The following is a 21,233-nucleotide window of genomic DNA, read 5'->3' as shown; positions in this document are numbered from 1 at the left end:
AACCTAACCTTGTCCCCATATGCCTGGTATCCCCATTTATCTACCGTTGGAACGAGGTGGACCATTGAGACGCGGAGGTCGGCTATCAAAACAGCAAAGACAGAACAGCACAGACGATTTCGAAGAGGCCGCTTGGTATATTGGTTTTTCCCCCTTTACTTTTATTATCATTTTTCTATTATATCGATTTTAGTTATTTCTTTTGACCCACTCACCCACATATCGAAAAAAGATCATTTTTTTTTACCATTGACTATTCTGAATTGCCCCTTGCAAAAAAAATAATGTTAACACTCTGCTTTTAGCCAGTACATTAATACTTGAAATCATATCACTTTTGTGACATTCAGTGTGAATGTCAACAAGTTTAAGTAAAGAGTCTATTGAGAAGGTAATGGGAAGAATGTAGTACCCTCATGCCGCATTGGTGAATGTGCACAAAGTCAAAGGAGTAGTCTTGGTGCAAGACATTATTACTGGGATAATTCACGCAAGATGGTATGGCCTTTGTATAGTCTGATTCCCAGACCAAAAGATTCAGACTATTCTGACATATCTTAGGTCAACTAGACCGCAGCACATGACAAAAAGCACATGACAAAAAGCATGTCAATAATAATAGATGGCTTCGTACAGAAACTAGACCAGTGACAGAAACTAGACCAGTGAGCCGTAAACACATTTAATGATTATACATGTTTCATGCATGCATGCGAACGCACACACAATTCTGCTCAAAATTGTTTGCTGCTGACAGCCTGTTCTTCTCTCACATCTTCAGCCCCATCATCAGCAACAAATACAAAAAGACCTGGATAGTCTAGTAGCCTGGTCTTGCCAGTAGCATATGTCCTTCAACTAACACAAGTGTCATACTCTCCACATGACAAGATGTAGAAGTGCATCAAAACTATACCTACGAAACGGTGGACACTGGACACTAACTTTACTGATGTATCCAACCACCCATATTTAGGAAGTGAAATCTCCAAAGATTACTTATGGTACATAAACCAAATAGTCTGCAGTGTAAACAGAACACTAGGTTTTGCAAGACGTAATCTTTCCAGATGTGATTCTGGTGTACGTGAGGCAGCGTATAAAAATGATTGGACCAAAATTGGACCTTGAATCGACCAAAATTAGAGTATGCAGAGCAGTCTGGGCCTTTCTAACCATGCGTCTCAAGTTCATTTTTAATTCAGCGAAGCGTTGACACAATGCACACGCGCGCGGTTGCTATAATTCGCTGGTTCAGTGCGCGACCTCGTGTAGCTGCAATCGGCTAAAAGAAAATGTGTCCCGGACGCTGAATTGGGCGCAATTCAAAACAGGACTCAGCAACTATTGATTTGAAATTGAGATCCTAGAAAATGTTTTTTTTTCTTCGGAATATACAGCATTCACTGAGCTAAAACTTCATTGGCAGCACCCTTCTTTAGATTCTGAGCACTTTGGTTGCTTCAAAGATCATAATGCACAAATTACAAATGATGGACTCTACCTTTGAACAAAATTAAGAAATTGGAAAAAGTCCAGTGGAGGCTTGGAGGGCAGCAAGATTTGTCTCGGGTGACTAGCAAAGAGCCTCAAGTGTAACGGACATGTTACAAAACCTCCAATGGCCAACCCTGCAACAACATACAAAGATCAGCAGACTCAAACCATTTTATTGCTCTATCCATGATCCATCAGGAAATTGCAGTTGACATCCTCCACTACATCAACATTGTCGATAGAATCCAAAGAAACAGAAACGACCAATGATATGCTCCCCTAGGCAATTCTGTAAATTTCAGCTTCTTTTTGACGTCCAACCACATGACTTTACCACGTTGTAAAGGTAATAGTACATTTGTTTGGCCTGTAATTGTTTTCTCTTCATTAGATGTCACACATTAGTAATGTATCACATTCACACTACCAACAGAAGCTCTTTAAACTGTCGTACATGTATGTCCGAATTTACGGAACTGCCCCCCTGCAATGCCGAACTCGGGCTTTCCTAAACAATTTCTTTCCAAAGACCATTGTAGACTGGAATGAATCTGAAATTTTGAGACTCTCATACTCATAATACTATCACACACAGTATTGAGAGTCCCAAATGTCTGGTGTTGCGTGAATTTAGGTTTCCATGAAATACGGACTAATTCGGGCGATTCACAATTCAGTGTGCCACCAAGAGTTTGCCATGGAGAGTCCATTTTTAGTATACGGTCGACAAAACATGGACAATTTGAATGAGTGTCAGTAGACAACTTGAGCTAATATGTTATAAATTGGGGCATAGCATTATGCCACCCTTACAAAAAAAAACCCACCATATTGATAACAAGAAAAGAAAAGGGCAAACAGATCCTTGAATTATACGCTTAATTACGACACTACTGACTGAAAAAACTAACAATTTCAACTAACACACTCGAGCGAGCAGGGCATGCCCAGCAAGCACTCCCAATCCTACTTAAGGAGTAGCACCTCCAACTATCTTCAGTCTCCTGACAATGAGTAGAGCAGGCTAGTCGAAACGTTGAGACCAAAGACAAGTTCGTTTAGAACTTACAGCAGGACTGTTCTTAACAGACCAAAAAACTACTGAGCAAAGTTGATAATAAGCAGGACAAGTTCTTTTCGGAACTAATATCTTTTAAGTTAAATCTAAGCAGTAGTTATTACCACATGGTGTTACCACAAACCAAAACGATACCGATACCCCACCATGCAAAGCCTCAAATCTTATATCATTAGTGTTTTCTGTAGGTTTTATATGAATTAATAACTATGATCTCAGAGTAAATACAAGATTTCTATTGTTTTAGACACTGTGACCTTGACCCTCAACATTTCGGCCCCAAATACAATAGGCTTCTTAGGATTATAAAAAAAAAAACCACCAACCAAATTTGAAGTTTACATGTAAAGTATTTCTCAAGTTATCTCACTGACAAAATTTCTTTTGTTTTAGCCGCTGTGACCTTGACCCTTGACCTTTCGGCCTTCAATGCAATAGGCTTCTTAGGATTACCAAGAACAATCCACAAACCAAATTTGAAGTTCATATGTTAAGTATTTCTCAAGTTATCGCTCTGACAAGATTTGTCCGGACACACACACACCCACCCACGGAAGGAAAAGCAGAAACAGTATGCACCTTAGGCTTCGCCGCGGGGCATAAAAACTAAAGGGTAAAGGAGTCCGATTTTCACGGAGTCTGATTTTCATGACACCACACCAATAAGTCCAGCAGTACTTGAGACATGTTGGGGATAAGTTGATTACTGGGAAAGAATTCCATACCTGGACATCACTTGTCACCCTGTGCACAAACCCTATGAGACTGGTTTGAAAAGTGTTTTCTCAGAATAAATACTTCAACATTTTCCCTGCTAAATTTGACTTTTTAGGACATGTCATCGCTTTCTGATGGCTGATAGGTCACTGCAGGGAAAAATTATTGATGGCCAGGTATGGGAATCTTTCCGATTAGTGTACTAGAACACGGCCAGGCGCTGATCTAGAGGGGGTGGGGGGGGGGGGTCGAAAATCTCCCCCGCTCCGACACCTAAAAAAAATAAAAAATATAACAATTAGGGGGCCTATATAGTATAATAATTACCTACATCATTAAATGAATATGTCCGTCTGTCCCCAACAATCAGACACAAACAAAATCAGACTAGACCCGAGAACGTGGCGTTGTAGGCCTATACAATGCCACGCGCTTCCCTCGCATAAATACAAGCGAAATCATATCTTTTGATCCGCTACATATAACCACGTATAATTTTGCCCATAGGTAAATCACTTACTTGTTAGGCTTCCTGTGAATTTAAGCGAGTGTTGGATCTGTCATTGTCAAGAAATTCGAAGTAAAATACGGCACAACTTTGTCACAACGAATGCTTTCAAAATGATCAGAAAATCAAAGACAGGCATGACACTATGGTACCCCGAGTTCCACATGCGCAAAACGGTAGGAGTCCCACCAGTGGGTACCCGACTAACAGTCTTACATGGCAGGATGACCGTAATACCATGTAAAATTCAGCTAAATATACTTCGAAAGTTCTGCCAATCACCCAGTTTATATTACTGTGCCAATCACTGCCATTGTGTAAGGGTGTGTTTCAGAAATCTTTAAAAACAACCGAAGGTTTTCAAACCAAATGTGCCCATATTTCTCTAATCTTTTTCACTGTCCTTCATCTACATAATTCTGCCGAAAAAAATATTCTGCTGGATTTTCTGTGCAACTCATTTTTGTATGCAAATATTGTGTCAAATTCGGCTAGAACGGTCAGTCGATCACAGTAACCGTGGATCACAGTGGAGTGTTTTAACTATAGATTGAAGCGTGGCTATGTATATAGCCATGTTCACGGGTCTAAAATCAGACGGGCCTGACCTCCCCCCTTAGCTTACCCCCCCCCCCCACACTATGGGGCTCGCTATGCACCTGAAGGCCCATATACAGTCACCATTGTCCATATTATGTTACACTTCACGGCAGCAACGTACCTGGATATAACTTTTTATACAATGTACACTATACATGCACACGACTTGTACCAATAAATCGTATGATAAAGCATAGCCCCATAAATGTGGCCTATTTACTGGACTGCCTCCGTAAACATAGGCCACACATCCACATGTACAAAAATCGTGTCGACTTCGCCAAATTTTGATTTTCACATTTAGGCTTAGTTTGTAGGATTTTTTTGCTTTAGAAGCATACTCACCCTCTTTATAGGCTAGTCAGAAAGTGCTGCCTTTTTCAGATGTCTAATTTTTGTGAAATTTCATGTTGAAATTTTGATACACAAACGTGTAAAAATGAATCAGGAAATTTCACGAAAAATATACATCTGAAAAAGGCAGCACTTTCTGATTAGCCTATAAAGAGGGTGAGTATGCTTCTAAAGCAAAAAAAACCCTACAAACTAAGCCTAAATGTGAAAATCAAAATTTGGCAAAGTCGACACGATTTTTGTACATGTGGATGTGTGGCCTATGTTTACGGAGGCAGTCCAGTAAATAGGCCACATTTATGGGGCTAGATAAAGCATGGAGGAATCCTCCATGGATAAAGGCAGTACCCGTCCGCCCGACATGCCCCGGGCCGCGCAGGCCGCCGAGCCGCGCCGGGGCCTGTCCAGCTAGCTGTGTGGACATGGTGGAGGTAGCTTTCCGGATCATGTCGACATTTTAATATCGAAAGAAAAAAAAAACATCGCTACATTTTTCACGGGATGAGGTCACTGTCCCGACATTTAACCAAACCAAATAGCACGTTACCTTGCAGTAGTTTGCAGAAACGCAAAAGGACACAGCCAAAGATTCAACGCGATAATTGATCTGCCCTAGCCGATAGCCTAGCCCTGCCGGTACCATGCATGCCACAGCAGCGCGGCCCACATGTGACCTTTGTTCAAACTCAGCCCCAATCAACTTGGTCTTAGCCAACTCGTCCCAGTTAACTCGGTCCCAAGTCAACTCGGTCCCAGCTCAACTCGGTCCCAAGCCAACTCGGTCCCAGGTCAACTCGGTCCCAGGTCAACTCGGTCACAAATCCACTCGGTCCATAGGGAAAAAATAAATGTATTGCACGCAAACAAGGCAAGGCCGGCCGTGTCCGTTCTGAAGTACTTGTCTACGGCTTGAATTACACGTGTCTATGACAGTGGCTGCAGCTACCTCTCAGTCATAGACTCGTGTGTATTTTTAATGTTTCGGACACGATTACACAGGTCGGATAATTTTTAATATGCCCTATAATTTAAACATGGCGCAATACGATTTTCGCCCCTTCCACGCCTTATGCTAGAGCATCACAAGTGACCTGGGATTAAGTTAAACTGGGACCGAGTTGACGTGGAATCGAATTGACTCGGACCGAGTTGGTGTGGGACCGAGTTGCCTCAAAACCCGACCAGCGCTGCAGGCACTCGTCGAGTCAGAAACTTTGTTGCAAGCCTCGTATCGTGGATCTTATCTGTGTACGTGTCAACGTGTAACCAAGTCCAAGCGTTAAAACGTGGTGTCGGAAAATTGGGCACAAAATCGGGTGGAGAGTTCTTCCCTTATTAAGTTAAAGCGCTTGAACAAAGTACAGAAAAGGGGGCAAAACCAAAGACCACGTTTATATAACGATAAACTATTAATAGTATAGCTTCCTCTGCAGCCTTCAAAAGCTCCATCCAAAACCAACAAAAACATTACAGCCCCCGCTAGACATTAATCCACTCTCGTCAACTTCCAGTTTAGTCCCTGCATGGTGGACCGTTCGGGAGTTAATTTGAACTACAAGGTACAATTGTTCTCCATAATGATGATGAATAGGACCGTCTGCGTGAAAATTTGCTTTCCGAAATTACCAATGCATCTTCACTGTCAGATTCTCCGCCGTCACTGCAAAATCTAGTCAGAAAGAAATCGTCGTCTGAACTATCCATTTTCACGTAAGGAGCCTACACACACAAAATGACTTGGTTGTATGGCTGTACGTGTGGCATACGCATGCTAAACACGCCAGGAAAAAATGTTGCAACCTGACGCCACTTCCGCGCTTGTGTACAAAGTCTATGGAGAGTCATTTCCTAACAAAATTGGAAACATTTCTCAGTCCCAGATTCATGTCTAATTATCATCATTTTTGCAACGAATGACCTGCATTGAGATAATATATGAAGGAAAAAGTGTCGTCAGGTTGCAACATTATATTCTTTTCAATTTCTGTTGACGCAATGAGTTTAAGTCAAAGAATACACTCGCAAGTGTAGATTCTTAAATTACGAATCCACACTTTCTCGTGTATTCTCCTTAACTGATCTAACGAAATGATTCTCAGAGAAAATGTTTTCAAATTTTGGGCGAAGTTATTAAAGGGGGGGGGGGGGGGGGGACGGACCACGTGCCCCTCGCCCTTCGTATGCACGCCGCGGCACATGGAAAAAATCTCACTTGTTCCAACAGCTGATTTGTCCCTGTATACACGTTCTACGTCTTACCAGATATAAAATGTTTGGAAAGAATTCCATACATGGACATCACTAAATTTTCCCTGCAATGATGCAGCCATCAGAAAGCAATAACATGTCCTAAAAAGTCAAATTTCAGCAGGGAAAATATTGAAGCGTTTACTGTGAAACACTTAGATTTTTTCAGACCAGTCTCATAGGGTTTGTGCACAGACTGTCAAGTGATGTCCAGGTAGACTTCTTTCCAAGTGTCTAGTTTGGTAAATTCAGAACAAGAATTGCCACAGAATAGCACGTCTGAAATGGAGTAAAACCATGTCGTTCCACTTACACATAAAATGTCAATGTAATAATTTTTTTTGCACAATTTGTGTGATAATTTTTGAAAATCATTTATGAACTCTTACAAGGTTCATACATTGTTTGCAATTGTTTCTGAATGTATACCTTTCAGTTGTTTTTTTTTTGCATTCATGAGCATATTTGTGAACAGTTTATGAAGTTGATCTACAGATTATGCAACACGAACAAAACGTACATCAAGTAATCCATAAAAATCCATAATAAAGGACTGTTGTCATGGTGATAACAAACTATATGAAGTTGTTTTTAAGTTTCACCACAAACAAAATTGCCATGTTTCTAGTAATACAAAAGTAATTCACTTTTGAATGAGCCATCAAAGAATCAATCCACATGTAGTTGTGGAATACTTTCTATTAAACAACTTTCGAATTATTTGTGGTCTGACAAGGTTCTCGAGGGGTACACTTGTTCCCCCTTCGCTATTGACACTGATAAGGTAGGGAGGGTCCATTATGGTTTGTGTGTTGCATTAAAATGAATCACGCAATTAAAAAACAACAAATATGTTGAAGAGCACAGACAGTCTCTAATCTTAATTTGTTTGTATTGATACATCTTAACTGAGACACCAAAAAAAGACAAGCTTTTCACCTGAAGTCCAAGCATGTGGCAAGCCCAGAAGCAAGCTGAAACTCGGTGTTTAGTATGAATTACAGCTCTAAGGCTAGAGGTGCAATAACAAAGTCTAGTGGTAAAACAAGCTGACAAAACTGCTGGCAGACAATATCAGGGCTGCAGCTCCTCTGTCCCTATTGTTTTCCACTCAAATTAATCAACCTGGATCCACTTCTGGAGTCTGTGTCAATTCTTAATACAAACCATATGGGGAGTATGTTGAGTCTTTGCAAGTCTACCTTTTGTTTATGAAGTATGTATTTTCTGCTGGTTTTAATACAAAAGTCACATAGAATAGGCTAGCAGTACCATCAAGTTTGAGTGTCAAACTCAGGAAATCAAGTTTAACAGTAAATGTCTTCACAAGCAAAAAAGGGACAACATTGTAAAGTTGTATATCTTGTAGTGTACAGAGCAAAAGTAAGAGGGTGATAATAAGTATTCAAAAATACTTCAGACAGTTTACCCATTCCTACTGGTCGAGAGCCCGTCTCGTGGCCGGTCTTAAACATTTGATGAAGACTCCTATGAAATCCGGTGCCAGCACCATTATATTGGTTGAACCTTCACAATCCTCACATAGACATGCGCAATACTACCAGTGAGTCAATATTTCATAGTTCACACTATACCAGAACATCTGCATTCTGCGCGACATCACTCAGTATGCGCGACGCGGGCGTGCTAATCTCCATAAAAGGAGTTGTTTACCAGAGGGCCTTACCGTTGTATAGCTAGAGGGGTGTTTTGTTGAACGAAATCATAGGAAATTTATAATTTTTGATTTTTTTTTTACTCTTGTGGACCGAAAACTTTTTATTTCTTTGACTGAAAAGGTATTTATGAATGGGTACAAATATGTGCTTGGTCGGTATTAAACACTAGTTTTAAGACCAATTGGAGTCTGGATGCTGATAATTACCCTCTCCTTCGGCTCGGGTAATTATCAGCATCGAGACTCCAACCGGTCTTAAAGAGTGTTTAATACCCCCCAATCACACATTTATTCCCTTATTCAAACTTGTCAAACAAACAATGCTATTAATATTACACATAAGTGTATCACTCTGACCTCAACGTATGAGAATATATTATTTTACCAGGCCCTTTCCATTTTAAATTTTTTTTTACAATACATTTCAGGTATGTTCAAGCCGTCAATTGCTTCTAATTCTAATACACAGGATTGCTCACCTGTTGCACCTAGTGGATGGCCCTTAGAGATGAGACCACCACTAGGATTAATGACGTACTTCCCTCCATAGGTGTTATCTCCTTCATCAATTAGCTCACCGGCCTTACCTTTAAAGAAAAGGAAAAACTAAACAACCATGCACATTGCACAAGCAAAAATGCTATAACAAACACAAGTATGGTGAGAAATTGAGCAAGTAAATGAGAAAAACCAACCAAACCACAAAGTACATTTGTAATAGGGATCAAGCACATAAGAACATTGCAAACAACAAAGTATAAGTAGTAATTATACATTGTAAATCTACAAAGATACGCGTTAAGAAATCAAGTTCGGTGGATTTTGTATTCGAATTTCACCCTGAAAAAAATGTAGTCGTTTGTATTTTAATAAGACCATGAACAAAAAGCAAATGGCACAAGTTTATTTATGGACAGGTTCCTGCTTTCTCTCAGCATCGATAACGTAGTGTACACAAAAGGCAGATCTGCTCGTGTGCAACAGCATCCCAACATAAAAGCCTTGGTTTTTTTTTTTCCCTGAGAGATGTAGATGTCCATGCAAATGTTCAAAATAGAACAAAACATTTTCGGGGGGTTAAAATAAAACATGAAAAGTTGAAAATTTGTTAGGAAGAAAAAAAAAATCACATTTGCTAAACGGCACGGACAGTACATCTTGGAAATCCTCATTCTTCTCTGACTAAAAAAGCTAGAGACAATCAAACGTGACACCCAGAATTTTTCCAACCGACCTTTAGATTTGCTTATATATAATAACACATTTTACTAACTCGGCAATGGTGCAATGTCTACGACATTCAACTTTCTATCATATCATATTTTGTATTGCATTCACCCGTGATATAACAAACATACCTGGTGGACACAGACCAAGTGCTTCATATGTAATTAACTCATTAGCGGCAAAGCAATCATGGAGCTCAACGACATGGACATCTGTGGGGCGGATTCCTGTCTTGTTAAAAAGCTCATCTGCTGCTTTCTTGGTCATGTCATATCCAACCTTCAAAGACAGATTCAGAGACCAATTATTATGATATCATGAATGCACAACATGGACTCCTCACTCTTGTTTGCTACTCATAGATTTCTGTGAATAAACTAAATTAGGAATGTTTGGCAAACAGAGTTTGAATGTGAGCTACATAGATGATATTATTTTGTGGACGTCCTCAGGCTTTTAAGAAACCTTGTCTTCTGGATCCCGTTTCAGCACCTCTCAAACTGTCTAACTGACCACGTTCTAGGACCTCTAAAGATCCTATAGTTCTTGCACTGCGGTCATGAGATCAATTAGTGACACTTGTCATACATTCCAGGACCTCCGAGCCCCTCTGCTTACTCACTTTCTTGTGTTTTCACAGCATCTGGACACCTACTGATTGGCAAATTCAAACTCTGAACAAACCACTTTCCATTGTACACAGTTTTTCCTCAATGCTGAAAAATCACTGAGAAGTAAAAATATTCAAATGAAGTACACCAACGCCCAAGTTTTGCAAAATTGGACAATCTGCTTCCAAATTTTTACTATAATTCTGAAACTGACACAGTTAAAAATTGAAGTGTTCTGATTATGTTTATTTTATATTTCAAAATATATATATAAAATATATCTGGAAGCAACAAATATTATACAGTGCTTACAAATACAAAACAGGCCCCCCCCCCCCCGACTAAACAGAGATAATTCATAAACTTACACAGGGCTGATGAAACAATGACATAAGAATTACAGAAACCATTTAATATGGCCCTGTCTGTAGTTAAATTCATACCATTTTCATGACGCTGTTTTCCTCGAACGTGCTGGGCAGATCTGTAGCCATCTGCATACCAATTATCTCCACTGCTTGTCCTTGCAGCTTATGTTTCCGTACAAAGTCTTCGCTGCATAAAACAGCTGCAGCACCTCCATCTGATGTCGGGCTGGTGGAAAAAAGAGTATTTTCTTTCCCCTATATTTATTGTTTTGAAACAATAATTTCCACAAAGTCATTTTCTCAATGAAATTGCTAGTCAATCATTCATTTCCACAAGTGTCATGGTCTCCTCCAATGACTTGCTAGCCATATGCCTTATAAAGCCATGATGAGACAAGATAATGACAGCAGGCTGATAATGACAGCAAAAAATCAGATTCACCTACCAACACTGTAACTTGGTGAGTGGTTCGGAAACCATTGGCGACTTTTGGATGTCATCTAAAGAGTATTCTGTTTGGAACTGTGAATACCTGTCAACAAAATTGAAAGACACCTGGCAGCTATAGATAACGCAATATTTTGATAATTAAAATGACTTTTTAAAAGCCTACCTCATACGAACAAAGACATGTATCTATAGACAAACACATTAATATTCCTCAAAATGAAATATCTCTCAATTAATGACGGTTGATTAAAAAACAAGGGTTTATTGATTATGACTAAGACTTACGGATTGTTTGTGGAATGTTTGTGGTTCTTGTATGCAATCTTTGCTATTTGTTCTGCTGTTGTTCCTGAAAGGCACCAAGAATATTATCTGAAGTATTAATCACATTATCATAGTCATGAGCTTACATGAAAGTGTTCATAAACATTTTGTTGATGATACATAAAGAAACAAGAATAGGTGCAATCATATAAACATTATTTTAGTGACATTTTAAATTAATTAATACAGGTATCATACTTGATAAGCAATATACTAAAAATATTAAAAATTTCCACAAAAACATGAAATGTGACAAAGAAACCCTGATCTTGGAGTAATCTTACAAGTTGGAAAAACAAGCTTGAAATGATCTCGGAAGCTGTGTTGTGCAGTGACCTTGTTAATGCAACTCTCCCCTCCCACAGAAAGCCAGGTTTTTTTTACAGAACTGTATTAAATTGGCAGGCGGTCAATGGAGACCCATAAAAGTGACACAAAAGAGGGCCCGGCCCTGAGGGACCAGTTGATGAATACCCTTTGCCAGAGACTGAGGGAGGACTTGATATACCCATGAAAGGCTGCGCTGGAACGTTTGTTACTAACTAACTAACTAATGGAGAGACACAACGATTTGTTGAGCTGCTGTCCGCAGCCAGCTAAAAAGTATTTAACAAAATCAGACCAAAAAAATGGCCCTAACATGTCTTGGTCTTTTGCTTATTTAACAAAAAAGACTAACAGCATTTGTATCTGCACACTATATATGAACTACCATGCAATTAGATTTCATATCAAGCACAAATAAGATTTACCATATTTGTGCATGTGTTCTTTGCCAGCTTGGCCAAACATCTGAGCAGCGATTGGAGCAGGCTGCAGGTCATGGTTGTTCAGAAGGACCTCAACATGTTTGTCCATTGGGTTGGTACGGTCCTCAAACTGAGATATATGGGGGAAAAAGTTAGTTTTAAACTGCTATCATTAGCAACAGACAGGAATGACTTCAACCACCTGCAATGTATATGGGAGGACAGGGTGGTGCTTGTAAAAATATAAGACACCAGAAATTTTAATTTTCAATGATGCAGAGTTGGAAGTTATTTAGTTGAAATAATTAAGCCCTCCCACTAAAAAAAATAAAAAGGGGAAAACATATCATAAGTAACAGAATGCTGGGGTGTATGCTGCTTTCAGTTGGAGAAAAAGATTATTTTAAAATACAAAATTGCCACATCATCACTTATAGACAAAGAACTGTGTCACAATTCCAAGCTGGCATTCAGAATCAGAAACTATTTGTAGAACTTCAACAATGTAGAACGTAAACTAAATAGACACGTATCAAAGTCCAGCTAGCCAGCCTTGAATTACAGATAAGATAACTTCATACCATACTTGATTCAGATTAAATAAAATAGAAATATTAACACAATACCTGACAATGAGGACTCATCTTTATTGGACTTTGGAATCAGCGGGTTTAATTTGTTAACCCTAGCCCTCTTGTATTTTTTTTCTACCAGCGAGTTTTAAGAATTTTACAGCATTTGGAAAACTTTGTACCCTTGGAAAGCAAAACTTACAAAAGGGTGCATGGGATTTTGCAGCACAGTCAAATCCCCTCTCCAAACTCTTTAATCTGAACTCAGAGTCACAAAAAAGGGATGCTATGCATTTGTTACTATGTCATTAAAAGCGGTCCTTCAAGTACTTCATTTCTTATATACCCAGCCTTACGGTTGCAAAGGCTGATTTGTAAGGGCTACGTAATACTTAATAAATGTAATACTTAATAAACAAGCTCAAATTACTGCTTCAGAACATTTTGATGTTTGTGGGCAAAATCTCTTGAGCATAAATTTCTCCTGTTTTGAAGACCGCATTTTCATGCCACTTTGGGAGTTTGTTTCCCTTATAATGATCCAATTATGTGCTAAAAATCGTTTTGACATGTTCAGTATTTTTCATTAAAATTGGAAATATAGGCTTGGGTACCTCCATTTGTCAAAGCTGTAACAAACGGTGTTTGCAATATCTGTCAATCTTTTCAAGCCTCACTCATATTAATAAGGTTCCTATCCATATATGGTGTGCAGAACAAATTTGTACAACCCCCTCCTTCACGAGTTATTAATTAATAAAAGTCAACCTTTTTGGCGGGCTTCCATTGGTCGATACCAAGACCAACGTGAAGTCATGCCGAATCATGCTAATGAATATGCTAATAACACGCCAGTCACTGTTGCGGCCAAATTCGGCCGTGGTATAAACAACATGTTGTTTTTCTCGGCATTGAGAAATTTACCTTAGTGATAGTACAAGGTGTAACAAAAGTGTTTGCAACAACAGATTAAGCTGAAATAGAAAATATAAATAGATGATATTAGTGTTCAACTGCTATTCAACACAGACCTATTCTTGCAGTTTGAAAACATACATACCTGTGCTTTCAGTGAACCTCGTTGCATTTTCTCAAATCCCAGTGCCATAACGCATTCAGCCATCCCTCCTTCAACCAATTGCTTGGCCAGAAACAAGGCAGAAGAACCTGTGGCACACGCATTGTTAACCTGCCAGGAATAAATCTACCAAGTTTAAAAAACAGCAGTCAAACCAAAGAAGAATTACTGATCTACTCCCCCCCCCCTAAAAAAATCCATGAACAACATAAAACATTGGGAAAATTTAATTAAAATTACATAAAAATCCAGGGCATTAATAAAATGTAGCATCTATTGACTTTTGGTTCTCTTATTAGTCCTATTTGACCCACACATGACACTTTTCTAACTTTTTTTACAGGTTAAATAAAAACAGTGCACACCTTCTTGTTCTGCAGTTGTGGGGACATACACTCCACTCTACGCTGTGGGGATAGCAAAAAGTCCTTTTTTCCCCCTTTTCACTGTCTGAAGAGATACCAACTAATTCGTGAAGGTGGAACCAGTTCCTAACATCAGCAGTCAGTTACTCTGGTACCTGGTTCCGATGCACACCCCTAATTCAACCTGAACGTTCATAAGTCTGAAGTTCTAAATGGTAACACAAAGCAACTACAACGATCAACCTACATTGTATATAGGAATACCAGTCATTCCCAGTTGATACATAGCACGTTGGCCACAGGTTGTGTCTCCATACACATACCCCACCACACCTTGTTCCACATCACTGTACTTGATACCAGCATCCTGCAGGGCCTTGGTGCCAGCCTCCTTAGCCATATCTGGGTAGTCAAAGTCTGCACGTCGGCCTGGCTTCTCAAACTAATGGTTTCAAAGCAATTCAAAATATGCAATGTTTCTCAATTAAAATAGTAACTGAAAAATTGTTGAAAAAATTAAAATAATGCTATTGTACCACCACATTGAGTACATTTAGAGTCCACATTAGCAAGTATCACTGGACAGATGCAAGGAGAGGGGGACCTTTATGATTGGAGACTGAGGGACATATCTATGTATTGATGATAATGTGAGTGGAGAGGGATACATCTATACGACCCTTTAACATGTTGACTGCTGACACATATTTATATAGCTTTTTTGGGTTGTTACGTTTATGTTCAGTTCTAATAAGTCTACGGTGAAAAAAACGTCTATGAGATAACTTGTAGTTGGCAATGGGATGCAGTTGATCAGACAATTACTGGTATGCCAGTAATGAGTTATCTCATACAGCATAACTACGAATAACTCATAGTTTGGCAATGGGACGGAACTGGTTATAGGGTCGAGTAGTAGCAGGCCTGAGTAGTAGTACAGTCGTTTTCCTAGTTCTGGATTTTTCCTAGTTCCGGATCACTTCAAATAAAAACCTACCTCTTTTGGATTAGTCTCCGATAATTTTGAAAAAGAAAATGTAAGCTTCTTGATACACACAGATCTTTTGGATAAAATGTTTAGAAAAAAGAATTTTAGTGAGATTTCTAACTCGCGCTTTGACATGTTTGGACCGTTTCTAGAAAATCACGGGAGCTGGGAATCGATGATAAATTTTCTCCTCATTACATCACTCGTACCGTGTGATTTCGCATATTTTGTTCATACACTACAGTCGTATAAACTCTTCCAATGAATGTTTGTTGAACCAGAATAAGTTGAAGAGTCTCTAATATTTGGAATTTCACAAACGAATGACCATGTTTTTGCCTAGTTGCCTAGTTCCGGATCGCGTTAATCGATTTGGCGTGATGTATTCTGTGCTGGGTCAAAGGTTTTCAGTCTGTGCGTGAGTCCGTGCCGTTGGGCTGCAGACAAAAGTTTCAATTAATTTAACTTTTTTCTCTTTTTAAAATTTGCTGGAATTCTCTTTCATGAACTTTTGTGGAAAATGAAATAATCCTTTATATTTGTGCTTGATTTAGGGTTGTTCTGGCTGAGAAAATTGATTTACTCACGTGAATTTTTTTTTGCACGAAGGAGTTTTTGATCGATTCGGAACTGATTTAACCGATCTGGAACTAGGAATAGTGGCATTGGTAATTGTGACGTTGTAAAATTGAAATAAAAAGAGCTTAAATTGGGACAATTATTGTGAAGTATCTCCATTACTCAAGGTAACCTTTTTAACCAGTGTCACTTGAATTCGTGGAGTTGTTGAGCCGAAGCAGTCTGAATGATGTTTGCTATCCGGAACTAGGAAAACGACTGTACATGTATATGTACATTATACCATACATGAGTCATGACATTACACCCTGTAAGTACGTATTGAACCTGTGACCGTGCTGGGCCTTGGGCATGTACACATGAGTTTGTAGTTGTTAACACGTGATGCGCGGGACAGGTGGCCAGGTACTATGTATCCTCGATCCTCCTATTTCTGTGCAGATAAGGCTTTGCAACCAAGTAGCTTAAAAATAGCAACCACTCTTTTCCTCAACAAAACTTATATTGTTGGCTTACGATCATCCACCATAACGATTAACAAAGCAAAATCTCTTTATTTGTGGCAGCAAGCAGGCAATTCCATAGCGTGCAGTTTTGGCGTTGTAGAAAAAATCCTGCCTAATTCTACACAGGGGACGCTTCATGAAAAATCTGTGCTGTCCGGGACATGTATAAACTCAATACATGCATTATGTCTATTTTGTAATGAGTTAGACCCCTAGGTTTTAGGAAAATATTTCCTTGAGCTTTTCAAACATTTTCTTTCTTTTTCCTTTCTTCTTTTCAATGCCAATATAAGATTAATTTCAATATAATGGTTGAACCCTCAATAGACAATTGTTAATTTATACAAAGGTCTATATTTACATATTTACATAGGTGCATTTTATACATTTTACCTTTTTTAATGTAGAGCCCACTTTAATATTGTTGTTTTGATCATCCCAGTCAACAAAGACAACTGTCAAGATGTCAGATTTCAATAGTTATGACAAAAAATCCAATACAATATAAGAAACGTGTCTTTTGGTTGCACCATAAGTTTTACAACTCTGTAGACACTGCAAAGTATTATCTATGACATGTTAACTATAATACTGACGACAGTGGGAGACCAAGAAAGGTCACTGTACAGTCATATTTTCAACCTCTGCAGGCCCGGAAGCATCTTCTGCATTTGTAGTTAGTAATTGGATGTACCGTTAGCTGTAAAAAGCAGATTTTTTTTCTTCATGTTTTGCCTTTATTCCTGGTAAAACTTTCTCATTCCACATTTTTTTTCGACTGCTGGTTAAAGTTTGTGCATAAAAGGATATGATCAGAGTGAAAGTATGTTATTTTTGGGATGCACGTGTTGCAAAATATAAGTTATTCATGGGTGCGTAGAAATAGGAGCGCGTAGCTTTAGGAGGTCTGACGATATAATTCAAATATTCATAAGTTCGACGACACTCCTGTTCACGGCATTATTATCATAGGGACTAAGTGCCATCACTCAAGTTGTGATACTGGTGCTACCAAAGCTTAGGTCCCCCCAACCAATGCCAATGCCATGCCTTCGTAAACTGGTAAAAATTTAGGAAAGAATGCTGGGAAAGATTCTCATATCTGGCCATCACTAATTTTTCCCTTTGGTGGAAAGCATTCTCCTTGTCTTGCTTTCCGCGACAACGCACCAGACGAAAACTGAACACACTTGCGGCGCCTGAAAGCGGTGTGGTGTGGTACCCACATACATCGCGCAGATTTTTTTCGATGTCATCACGTGATGCATGCATTTACATAATTAACAAAACAAAATGGACGACAGCCGTTGGATCTGGCGTTTTTTACGGACAAGCCACTGAAATCGTCAAGACCTGTGTAGTGGTTATTCCAGGCAAGGTTTGGGTGAATTCCAGTTGAAGTTAGGCCTAGTGTGTAACTGGGACAAAATTGCACATTTTTGAATTTTTTTTTGGAACTGCCAATGCTGCTGGTTTTGGTGAACAACTTCCTCCAGCCCTAAATGACAACCCAATGATAACATTTAGGGCTGGGACTGGGTAACTCTAGCCCAGGTTGGACGAAGTCTTCATTGCATCCCTCCGTAACGTAGGGAGGAAAGGGAGTCCACCAGGGCTATGGGTAACTCCAGCTGGAGTAATTGCAGAATACCCCGCCACTCGGAAATACACCCCTAAAATCACTGGCTACGAGGTTGGAATCACTGCAAAAGAAACAATTCAAGTCCATTGCCGCATGCCAGCTACGCGAATACTGAGTGGGGGTCCATTATTTGAGAACGAAGCAACACAAAATGAATGGGAGTTCCTGAATTAAAAAGTCCAAACCAACCACCCTGTTGGCGGCTACGAGGCTACGGAGTGGGAGTCCCTTGAAGAATGTCAGACAAGTCAACCATTGAGACAACTCGACTCGGGACAAGTCGACCGTTGAGACAACTCGACAGTTGAGACAGGTCGACCGTTGAGACAACTCGACTCGGGACAACTCGACCGTTGAGACTGCTCGACTTAATGGAAATGAATACACGTGGAGCAGAAAAAGTTGCACAAATCTGTGGCAAGACCGATCACGGGTGCGGCGCGGGCATACTCGATGTACAGGGGGCGTCGCGTCGGGCTGGTGCGCCCCGCCCAGCCGCGAGGACCGGGCCGGGCCCGGCACGCGGGCACGTCGACCGGCGCGGCAAATGGGCGCACAGGCCCGGCACAAACGATGTCACCGTGCACGGTACGGCCACGTTGACCGACCAGGGATGAGATAAGTGGGCGCACAGGGCTGTGCCATCACTCCCAAACGGCGATCAGCCGCCGTCAAAATCCCCAGTAGTACATGTATCCCCGAACTAGGCCCAAAACATGCGAGGCGACTTGTCTCAACGGACAACGGTCGACTTGTCTTTCCATTTATCGCACATATGGTCGAGTTGTCTCAACGGTCGACTTGTCTGACCCCCGAATATGCTTGAGAACGAAGCAATATTGTGCCCATTCTTGAAAATCACGCATTCTCGAGAATGGGCGCGCATTCTTAAGAATTAGCGCACATTCTTAAGAACGAGCACGCGTTCTTAAGAATGAGAGCTCATTCTTAAGATTGGGTGGGAATATCACGTGCACAATTTATGAATTTTGCCCAATCTTAACAAACATTGCACGACATAATTATGTTAAATGAATTGTATAGCGGTTAAAAGGGAAACAATTCATATAAAGAGGAAAGAAAATGTTCCATGCTTCTGTACTCGTATAACTACGATAATTTGAATCAAATTAAACCTGTTATTATTGCTTTTTTCTGCCCACTATGGGAAGTTTTGTAATAACGGAGGACTGGGAACTAGTCTGGGAAGTGCTTTGTTTAGGCTAGACAAGTTACAAGTCCCTGCATGTATCATATGCGTGCCACGAAAAAAAAACGATGTCCAGAACAGAAGCTGCCAAAATTGCTCTTTTGACTAGATAGAATCCAGCTCTGCGACGTTATGGTGGGGTGTGAACAATAAATTGGTGGCAATTTAAATGGGAAATAGCATTAGCACTATGGGATGTCGCAGTATTCATTCTCATTCTTCACATTCTTCATTCTTACGTCCCCCCCCCCCCCCCCCCCCCCCCGCTTTTATTATCCCAAAAATCAGAATTCTTTGCACTAGTATTATTATGTCTCTTATTTTTTCCCGGTCACCCCCCCCTATCAATACGCCTTTACTTATCATATCCACTCTACTTTTCAGTGCCTTGCGTTGCAACAGTATAATTATTGAGAATCAGTGAACGAGGATTCAGCTAGACTTGTCAAGCGCAGCCGGTGCTCGGCATCGACAAGACCGTTATCTTGTCGCGCATTCTCAAGAATGTGCGCTCAATCTGGAAGAGTTATTTTTTGCCAAGATTGAGCAAGGATCCAGTTGCACATTCTCAAGAATGTGCAGGCCCATTCTCGAGAATGCGTGATTTTCAAGAATGGGCACAACAGTAGCTGGAGTTACCCAGCCCTGAGTTTTATCATTGGGTTGTCTATTAGGGCTGGAGCGCATTTTTCTCGTAACTTGTAGTATTTGCAAAAAAAATTTGGAAAATGTTCAATTTTGTCCCCGTTACACACTAATTGCAACTGCAACTCACCCCAAACTTGCCTGGAATAACCATTACACAGGTCCTTGAAGTAAAAAACGATCCACGATGAAGATTCAGCCTACAATTGCAGTGAAAACAGGAGGAATAACCGCTAACCTGACAACCTTTCAGGCATGGCCAGGACTGCTATTGGTTTGTGCACACAAAAAATTGTGTACAATGAATGGCGGTCGATTAACAGGCACAGAGAGCGATCGCTGTCAACTACTCGGTTTTGCCGGCTGCGCTGGCGTTGGCGCGTGACGTCACGCGGAAGCGTAACACCCGATGACTGTTTCATGCACTATTGGTTGCGGTTCCAGTACCAAAGCTGTGATGCGAGTGGTAAACCTTATACTACTGCATGAAACAGTCATCGGGTGTTACGCTTCCGCGTGACGTCACGCGCCAACGCCAGCGCAGCCGGCAAAACCGAGTAGTTGACAGCGATCGCTCTCTGTGCCTGTTAATCGACCGCCATTCATTGTACACAATTTTTTGTGTGCACAAACCAATAGCAGTCCTGGCCATGCCTGAAAGGTTGTCAGGTTAGCGGTTATTCCTCCTGTTTTCACTGCAATTGTAGGCTGAATCTTCATCGTGGATCGTTTTTTACTTCAAGGACCTGTGTAATGGTTATTCCAGGCAAGTTTGGGGTGAGTTGCAGTTGCAATTAGTGTGTAACGGGGACCAAATTGAACATTTTCCAAATTTTTTTTGCAAATACTACAAGTTACGAGAAAAATGCGCTCCAGCCCTAATAGACAACCCAATGATAAAACTCAGGGCTGGTAACTCCAGCTAGCACAACAGCAACACAAAAGGAATGGGAGTTGCTGAAAAAATTCTAAGTCCAAACCAACTACCCTGTATACATTCAAAACGATGGATACCTTAGTCATGCCGACTCCAACCACAAAAACTCTTCTCTTTCCCGACATTCCGTAAATTAACTGCCTCTTTTCAAGCAAAGAATCAGAGAAATTCAGACAGAGGAAAACTTTTTCCCGAAGACGAACATCTCAGAGGGCGCCCTCTGTTGGTTAGAGTTAAAAATTTGGACAGAGATGTCATCATCGTGCGGTGGCGCTATTTGCTATTGACTAAGCAAAATAAAT

The 21,233-nt window shown here is 40.3% G+C and overlaps 1 protein-coding gene across 1 annotated transcript in view; it reads right to left on the bottom strand.

Annotated features, from left to right (window-relative positions):
• The window catches only part of LOC119728237 (non-specific lipid-transfer protein-like), a 28,022-nt gene extending 6,858 nt beyond the window's left edge, over positions 1–21,164 (bottom strand). The window contains exons 1-9 of the mRNA XM_038200392.1: positions 21,009–21,164; positions 14,672–14,866; positions 14,042–14,170; positions 12,413–12,539; positions 11,622–11,685; positions 11,332–11,418; positions 10,961–11,111; positions 10,038–10,185; positions 9,159–9,266 (exon numbers count right to left, since the gene is read on the bottom strand). Coding sequence (XP_038056320.1) covers positions 9,159–9,266; positions 10,038–10,185; positions 10,961–11,111; positions 11,332–11,418; positions 11,622–11,685; positions 12,413–12,539; positions 14,042–14,170; positions 14,672–14,866; positions 21,009–21,056 — 1,057 coding nt within the window. The 5' untranslated portion in view covers positions 21,057–21,164. The remainder of the gene's footprint in view (positions 1–9,158; positions 9,267–10,037; positions 10,186–10,960; positions 11,112–11,331; positions 11,419–11,621; positions 11,686–12,412; positions 12,540–14,041; positions 14,171–14,671; positions 14,867–21,008) is intronic.
• Between the last annotated feature and the right edge of the window lie 69 nt (positions 21,165–21,233).

Source organism: Patiria miniata, unplaced genomic scaffold (genome assembly GCF_015706575.1).
Source record: "Patiria miniata isolate m_02_andy unplaced genomic scaffold, ASM1570657v1 HiC_scaffold_20, whole genome shotgun sequence".
Classification (NCBI taxonomy): Eukaryota; Metazoa; Echinodermata; class Asteroidea; order Valvatida; family Asterinidae; genus Patiria; species Patiria miniata.
Note: the sequence above shows the minus strand (reverse complement) of the source record. Positions and strands in the feature narration are given on the sequence as shown.